The sequence below is a fragment of the Otolemur garnettii genome, unplaced genomic scaffold, assembly GCF_000181295.1.
Source record: "Otolemur garnettii isolate 467f Iridium unplaced genomic scaffold, OtoGar3 scaffold00055, whole genome shotgun sequence".
In the NCBI taxonomy this organism is placed as follows: domain Eukaryota; kingdom Metazoa; phylum Chordata; class Mammalia; order Primates; family Galagidae; genus Otolemur; species Otolemur garnettii.
In genome coordinates this window covers 8,200,636-8,209,419 of record NW_003852450.1, presented here as the reverse complement: position 1 = coordinate 8,209,419, position 8,784 = coordinate 8,200,636, and the positions used below count along the sequence as shown (strand labels likewise).

The 8,784-nt window shown below is 50.1% G+C and overlaps 1 protein-coding gene across 1 annotated transcript in view; it reads right to left on the bottom strand.

The window, feature by feature from the left end:
* The window catches only part of CACNA1S (calcium voltage-gated channel subunit alpha1 S), a 68,601-nt gene that overhangs the window by 2,337 nt on the left and 57,480 nt on the right, over positions 1–8,784 (bottom strand). The window contains 8 exon segments of the mRNA XM_012806611.1: positions 900–1,150; positions 1,897–2,025; positions 3,379–3,503; positions 3,782–3,883; positions 4,968–5,070; positions 5,346–5,442; positions 6,785–6,912; positions 8,308–8,467. Coding sequence (XP_012662065.1) covers positions 900–1,150; positions 1,897–2,025; positions 3,379–3,503; positions 3,782–3,883; positions 4,968–5,070; positions 5,346–5,442; positions 6,785–6,912; positions 8,308–8,467 — 1,095 coding nt within the window.

Below are 8,784 nucleotides of genomic sequence, written 5' to 3'. Positions count from 1 at the left end.
TGATGATCCATAGCCCTTCTGAACTCTCAGGGCACCTAACCTCTGCAACTATTTGGTCACCAACATATCACATGGTATGTCTCCAAAACAAGACTATATCACCATTCAGGGCTGATATAGTTCTTCTCTAGCCCTAGATGCTTCTGTATTTCCAAGGCATCTTGCACTGTGATGACCCAAAGGCACATGTGCCATTCAGGCTGTGGGCTGAATTCAAGGCATCCCTCTGACTGGAAGTGGGTGCAGGCAGCCCTGGCCATGGGCTGGCTGCTCACCTGACCTCTGCCCTGTCCTGCCATGCCTGAAGATCAGGACAAAGACACTTCCATTCAACTGGTCTTCTGTCTAGAACAGAAGCTCTGCTTTGAGCTCAGCCCTTAGTTTATGATTCTCAAGAAGCTGTCCTCCTACTCTTGCTGTTTTTCATGACACTTATGTAATCACAGATTATATTTAGTCTACAGTCTGAGGCTAATGAGATAGGAACCACCCAGCACAGTCGGTCTCCTCGAAACCCAAATCCAATGATTGAACCTTATTGTCCACAGTTTTTTGTAGTATGTGCTGTTGCTGAAGGTCCTCTCCTTCTAACCTATAATGGGTTCAGTACATCTCAGTTCCCAGACCAGAGGTAGATGGGAGTAAAAGAACCTCTCAGCCCTGGGCCAATGCTGGCATGAGGCTGCCCCCTCCTGGCCATGGGAGTCTCTGCAGTTCAGGCCTGCCTCTTGGATTAAGGTGCAGGATGGATCCCAAAGGGCACAAAGGCAAACAAAGGACGCCCTGCAATTTCGGGGTATTCCCTTCTAGTGCAATCTGGAACCTGCTAACATTGTCCTCCCAGTTTTCTTCTAGTATCCCTACACCCAAGGTTGGCAATTTCCTGTTGCCACCACTACCTGGAATATAGCCGGTTGTTGCTATGGTTGCTGTTGCCATAGGCAATATTGGCATTGGCATTGTTGGTATTAGCACGAGCCAAAGTGTTAGTCCTTGGATCTTGAGGGAAGTCCTCCAAGAAGACAGGTGACTCCAACTCCTCCAACTCTATCTCAGAAAACTGGAGTGGTCTCTGGTTGGCCATGACAGGGGGCAGGGAGTTGGTCCTTTCCAGGAAGTTGTCCACCTGACCAAACAGGCCTCCGGTCCTCTAGGGGCAATGAAAAGAGCAATGACTGAGGGATGAAGGCAGGACATGTACTGGGGGGCTGCCACTTAGGATAATGTTGTTGTGAACAAGTGATGGTATTAGAAGACACATCCTCTAGGGCTAGAGCAGAAAGGACTGAACAGTGAGACCCGAAGGAGAAGAGAGTCCCCACTCTCAGGAAGTTCTCAATTTGACGGGGCTGGGCTGATAGGACTTGCCTATGGAACCATACGGAGGACATGGACATACAGATAAGGACATGTGTACAGTAAGTGGAGCCCTGAAGGGGAGTCTGCAGAACTGGGTTCTGACACAAATTTACTAAGCAATATTAGACGTCTAAGTTTGCTTCTTTGGGCCACCATTTCCTGATACATGGCCTGAAAGGTGTAACTAGGTGGTCATTAAAGAACTTCCAGCTCTAAAGTGCTGTGAGAAACACTATGCCAGACTGAGGCCTGGCATAACGAGACTGGTGGGACATTTGATCTGGGGGCCTCGGGGTCTAGAATGCTGCCTTTGGTTTGTGGGAGGGAGGAAAGAGGTGAAGTTTGGCAAGGGACAGGGGAAAGGGTCTGTTATATTTCACACCTTGAGGAGGTTGGATCACGGAGCTCTAAGAAAGGTGGGTGGAGAGGCAGAGAGGGGCATCTAGCCCCACATGCCCCTTTATATGGCTGGGCTCCTGGCCTCCTCTCTGAGACATTACCACTCACTGTGTCTACAATATTAGGCACCCCCCTCACCCGGAATATTCCCTCCTCCATTGCAGCCTCCACCATGGCTCTCTCCAGCTCCTCCTCAGCAGTCAGGTCCCCTGAGATAGTACGGTGGATCTCAGGGGCTGCCTCCTCCTCAATGGTCCGTAGTCCAGCCTGGTGATGGCAAGGTGACACTGTTACTCCTTAAGTCCTGGAGAGGAGACCAGAGCTGCTTCCAGGCCCACCCATTTCAAAGCCTTGTATCCAGGGCTCTCTGGAAGCCCCAACTCAGGCTCCAATCTCACTCTGGCTCACTCAATGTGAGCCCTATGAGATCACCAGGCCCTACTCTGGCCTCTGGGATAGCCCACACAATAATTATTCCTAAGGTGTCTTTTCTTGATGCCGTGGGTGGGGATATCTTAGGCTACAGGTTGAGAATTCTTTTTACTCAGTACAGCCTTCTAGACCAGTGATCTCTTTTGATTATAAATGCCATCAATATAATTTTTTGATCAGATCAAAGCTCATATCACCAGAAGTGAGACAAATCAATATTGGTGTCACCTGAGAGTTTGCAGTGAGAACATAGCATCCCTTCTGAAGCATTCCTATTCAAGATGCATATCTTAAATCTAGATTCTCGCCTGAGGAAACACCAGACCAACCCAAACTGAGGGACAAACTGGTCGGCAATCTCTAAAAGCACTGATATTGTCTCAAGGAAAGAGTAAGGAGCTGTTCTAGAGGGAGGAGACTAAAGAGATACAGCCATTAAGTACAAAGTGTGATTTTGGATTGGATCCTTATGCTATAAAGGACATTTATTGGGACTATTGGTGAAACTTGAAATGGATAAGAATGTGGTAATATGTCAATGTTAATGTCCCCATTTTGATGATTACACTGTGGTTATGTAGAAGAATTATGTAAGAGAACAACCTTATAATACACATTATGCCTTGAAAGAGCAATTAGAGTGTTCCAGATGATGGAACATCATGGCGGAATTACTCTCACCCAGTTCAGAACAAAAAAATGTTTTTCTATTATACTGGAAATTTTTAAATGTTATAATAAAATGATAGTTCAATCAATTTTTGAGTACACAGCCCAAATTCATGTGTCCTTTTGGAATTTATAAATTTTGTGCATTATAATGAACACTAGAAATAAAAACCAGATGAGATAAACAAAGCTCTAAAGTTTTCTTTTCATACCCGGTGGAACACTGTAAGTGCCCCCTGGGGAATCTGCTTTCTTTGGAGACCACTGCTCTTAATATCTACTCATCTCTCTTGTGACCAAATCCTATTTTCTTTGGTCTGATCATCCAGAGATGAAGAGCTCCTGGTTCTTCTCTTGAGGTTGAATGTCCTCCATTGTGGGCCGGCCAGCACTGTCATCTCATTGCCTCACTCTTCTGGGCTCCGTCCTTTCCTATGTCACCATCATTGGCCCTTGAGGACCCGGAACAGGAACTGGAGTCCGGAGACCTGGCTCGGCAGGGGAGCCCTTGGACCTTACCTGGATCTGTACAATGTCCTTCTTGGGCCGATACCCATAATATTCCTCCTGGCGCTTCATGAACTTCCGGAAGTGCTCCTGGATGAGGAACGTGGCGTAGAACTTCCCTACTGTCACCTCATCATCTATAGGACAACCAACAAGAGAGGTCCTGAAGCTGGTGGGGATCTAACACTGGATTCACAGTGGGTCCAGGTGTAGCCAGGCCTGGGCACCCAGCTTATCCCTCATCCTACTGACTCAGAGAGTAGGCACTTTCACCCTGAGGCAGCCCATGGGGTCTACCTAAGGTTTCTACAGAAGGGCTGGGCCACCCTCAGGTTCCCATGGGGCCACCTGGAGAAACCTCCTGCCTGCTTCTCTCAGTTGCCTCTGGACTCTGGTTTCTCAAAGCAGCACCCACCTCCTATTGGGGGGATGACCTGGTCCAGAAGCTTCATGCTGGTTCTCTTCCAGATCTTCTTGATAATGGCCCTCAGCTCCTCATTGGCCTGCTCAAAGTTACCTAGGGCGAGGGAAAGGCAGGGGAAAGGAAACCTGCTCTCTGGCTGTCTCAGACTCCTGCAATGGTCCTGATGTGGTGATGGCCCTGATGCAGTAGAGCCTGACTGAGGGCTTGGGGAGAAAAGCAAGACCCTACCCTGACGTCTCCTAATCACACCATGCCTGTCTCCCTGGTTCTCGAGGACTTACAAGTTTAGTGGAGTCCAGTAAGGACTCCTATCAGCTTGCCCAGTGCTCTCACCTGAGTGCGTCCTCTGCTCCTGCCCAGAACTAAATTCCCTCCCCTGTCCCTGCTCATGCACCTAGGACCTAGCACTGGCCTTCCCCTATCCCAGTTCCACCCATCCCTAAGCTAGCACTGGCCCTCCTCTGGTCCAGCTCACCCACACCTGACCTAGCACTGGCCCAGCTCTGTCCCTGCTCACCCACCTAGGACCTAGCACTGTCCCTTCTCACCTAGCCCTGGGCTGGCACTCGCCCTCCTCTGTCCCTGTTCACCCCCACCTGACTTAACACTGGCTCTCCCCTATCCCTGCTCACTCACCCCTGACCTGGCACTGGTCCCCCTCTGTTCCTAGCATTGTCCATTCTCTGTTCCTGCTCACCCACCTCTGACCTAGCCCTGGTCCTCCCTTGTCTCTGCTCATTCACCCCAGACGTAGCACTGGCCCTCTCCTGTCCGATTCACCCATCCCTGAGCTAGCACTGGCTGTCTTCTGTTCCTGCTCACCCACCCCGACCTAGCACTGGCCCTTGCCTGCCACTATTCACCTACCCCTGTCCTAGACTAGTCCTCCACTGTCCCTGCCCCACCCATCTCTGCCTAGTGCTGGCATTTCTCTGTGTCTCCCACAATACAACTGAAGCGTGTGGGAACAAACCTCAGTGACCTTTGCCCTGCAGAGAACTTTCAGGTTCCCTCTGAGGCCAGAGGGGCAAGAGGAGTTTGTGGCCATGGTCTGGAGTCCTCTCTCTGCCTCTCCCCATGGCCTAAGTGCAACCATGAGCTCTGAAGATCTGGCACAGTCTGTGTTGGAAGCACCCTCAGAGAGAAATAAGGGCTGCACCTTCTGGATGGCCCTCACCTTCTGTCTTGATCTTGAGTGCCGTGCGGACCAGGGCAAAGAGTGTGGCATTGAAGGTAACTGTGCCATCGCTGTTCAGGGGCATGTTCATGCCCACCAGCCGCTGTGCAGGGAGAGGCAGTGGCTTGCTCTGAGCTGGGACCAGGCCAAGCTTGGCAGGTCATCCTCACCCGGTCTGTGGGCCGGGAGGGGATGGGACATGAGGGCTGGGAGTGCCAGCTGTTCAGGACTGCCCTTTGTGAGGGGATGGAATGATGAGTGGGAGGGGACATAGTTAAGATTTTAAGTTCTCTGGGAGGGACTTGGGGACCAGGAAATCACTGTCCCATGTTCCTCTTCCTCTCCCAGGGGCTGCTTCTCCCTGGCAGCTCTGCTTACCTTACAGGCCACCCGGTGTGGGCAGAACTTCCCAAACCCCAGAGGGGGCTGGATCCTTCTCAGGAGGGTCACCACATCCAGGTGTTTGATTCTCCCCCTGTGAAAGGACAATGGATTTGTTCAATGGGCAGCCTCCCCCCAATACCCTGCTCAGAAAATGGACAAAGGGGAAGACAGCCAGACGACAGGGGAACACTTCCTAATTTTCCAACTGTGTTTAGGAAGTCAGAGCCCACCCAGCTCCTGTTTAAAAGAGAAGGCAATGTTTGGATTCATTATTGCTCACTACCAGAAATTGGCTCTCTTTTCTAGGGCACTGTCTTGGATATGGGATCTCCACATCTGGAATCAGGACCTCATTTTTCCCACCACAAGACCTTTCTTAGGTTCTGGTCAAGGTAATGGGGGCTTTTGGACTCTATTAACAGAAGTAGAGGGTATAGATCAGGGGAGGTGGAAGCCCCTCTCCAGAGCTAGAAAACCACATTTTTATTGGGACCATGACCCCCAGAATAAGCTTAAATCAGGGCACCCAGGAAGGTGAGATGAAGAGTTGAAGAAGGCAAGAGGAGCAAGTCAGTGTTGTGTGAGGAAAAAACCGTTTTGGAGGGTTCTATTGAGTTCCAAATGGCCTAGATATGAGAAAGAGACTGAACATTTCCTGCTCTCTCTGGAGGGCTGCGTTAGGACTTGTGGGTGGCAGGTAGAGGTAAGTAGGTTTTGATCTGTTTGATGTAAGCACTTCAAAGCACAGCTGCTAAGGGCACCAGACAGACCTGCACTGAATCTTGGTGCCACCTCTTACTAGCTGCATGACCCAGGGTAACTTACTTAACTTCTCTGAGCCTGTTTCCTCATCAGAGACTGAGATGATCAGGAGACCTGTGCCATAGGCTGTTGCAAAGAAAGACTAAATGAACTAATACTTGCAGTGTTTAGTACAGTGTCTGATGCCTGGGAAATATTCATGAAATATGGGCTCGAGATTTTGAAGGGAGGAATGCAAGAGAGCAGGGCTCCCCAAGTTTAATATACGTATGAATGTCCTGGGATCAGGTTAATAGCAATGCAGATTCTGATTCGGTCTGGGCAGGGCTTGGACTCTGCATTTTAATCAAGCTCAGATGCTGCTGGTCAGTGGACCACACTCTGAGTAGCCAGAATGTAGAGTGCCTGAGTTCCCCACTCCTGGGAGTGTCGGAGCAGAAGGTGGGTGGTCATTTGTCAGTAAAGTCAAGGGGGTTTCCACTCGGGGAGGCTATGGAATTCCTGAAGGCTCTGACTCTCTGATCTGGGACTTTGGGTAAGTGCAGTGGGGAGGAGAAGCTTATTCATTAATCCTGGAGAGTAACTCACTGTGGGACGCTAGGACAGGGTCCAGGATGGAGGGGTGAACAGTTTAGAGAGGGCCCAGCACAGAGCCTAAAGACTAGACTCACTTGGCTTCAGGGTCATACTCTGCCCAGATGGCCTTGAATTCATCCAGGTGATGAGGTCCCAGGATGGACCAGTCCCGAGTGAGGTAGTCAAAGTTATCCATGATGACAGCCACAAAGAGGTTGATGATCTACAAGAGGAGAACCAACGGTTTCCAACACAGAAAGGCAGGTGGTACAGAGGTGGATGGGGAAACTGGGAGGTGGCCACTAGACTCCACAGCCTCTCCCTACATGTGCCCTCTGCCCCAGCCCTTCTGAACAACACACACTCATACACACACAAGAAACACTGTGTCTCATTGCTGCACCCTTGCACAAACAGTGCCCTCTGCCAGTGGGGTTGGTACTTAACTCTTCAAAACCCAGCTCAAGCAACCTGTTAGGAAGGTACTCCAACCTTAGCCTCCTGCCTGCCTCCCGGAGAGATGCTCTTCCTGTCTTTGTGCCCACCTGGACCAAGCCCCTGTCACTGTTCTTGCCTTTTATGTATATATTGGGTGTTCCTTTGAATTGCAGGTTTTTATTACACACAGGCTCCCCTTGTACCCTATGAGGTCCTGCAGGGCCAGGATGGTGTCTTAGTCATGTTAATAACCCCTGCACCAAGCCCAGCATCTGGCATACATCATATGCTCAAAAAACTCTTTCGAGTGATTATAAGAAAGAAAAAGGTTTAGGAACAAGGGCCCAGTGGATGCTGCTGGCTGTTTGCTTCCTGTTCAAACAGATGACAACCCTGTAGTGTCAAAATGGTCTGGTGTTCTGTTTTTAACCCATGCAGGGATTTTCCATGAGAGCCTGTTTCCAGAATCTCACTCCTTCATAATGGAGCAAAACTTTCTCTTTCAAAGCATGGCATAAGTGGCTTTATAGGAAGCCCCTATCTACTTAGGGCAGAGCCTCATTAAATTCCCCTTAATTACTGATCTCTAAGCAGAAAAAAAAAATTTAAACAGTAAAAAACTTTTGATAACCCCTCTGGGGCACGAAGAAACACTCACAGAACAAAGCCACATCCAAGATCACCAGAATAAGAAACAATTTGACGGCTCAGCGCCCATGGCACAGTGGTTATGGCGCTGGCCATATGCACTGAGGGTGGCAGGTTCAAACCTGGCCTGGGCCTGCTAAAACAACAATGACAACTGCAACAAAAAAAACATCTGGGTGTTGTGGCAGGCTCCTGTAGTCCCAGCTACTTGGGAGACGGAGGCAAGAAAATCACTTAAGCTCAAGAGTTTGAGGTTGCTGTGAGCTGTGATGCCATGGCACTCTACCGAGGGTGACATAGCAAGACTCTGTCTCAAAAAAAATAATGAAAAAAAGAGGGTGGCACCTGTGGCTCAAAGGAGTAGGGCACCGGTCCCATATGCCAGAGGTGGTGGGTTCAAACCCAGCCCCAGCCAAAAAAAAACCAATCTGACTAGAGCTACCTGCATCCCTGAGATGGAGGAAGAGGGCAGCCTCCTCCTGCCTCAGCTCATGAAAGCCTCTCCTTAGCCCAGGCCCTGCCGGTGTCTCACCAGGAAGGCACAGAGCATGTAGAAGCTGATGAAGTAGTAGTAGGCGAAGTTGGTGCCGCATGTGTACTCCTCCCCTGGGGCATACTCTGACTCTGGGTCACACAGCTTCCCATAGCTGCAGGCCAGCAGGATCTCCTGCCATGCCTCACCTGTTGCACACCTGGAGGAGAGAGGTTCCTGTTACCTGTTCGCTCTTGTGCAAACCCTCCGGAGGCTGTCGGCCTGGTGGGAGCAAGGTGTGGCGTGATGAGCAGAACGGGGCTGCTCCCCAGAAGTAGGGAGGTCAGATCTCTGGGTTCACTGAGTTGCTCAATGTGCTCTGGGCCTCAGTTTCCCCTCTGTGCACAGTCCCTCTGCTCTACCCTTATGGGTTGCTACAAGCAGGAGCTAAACTTAGAAATGTTTTCTTAGATAGAGGGACAAAATAGATTCATGTCACTGGAGGGGAAGCAGCAAGAGAGAGCACTGTGCTGACCA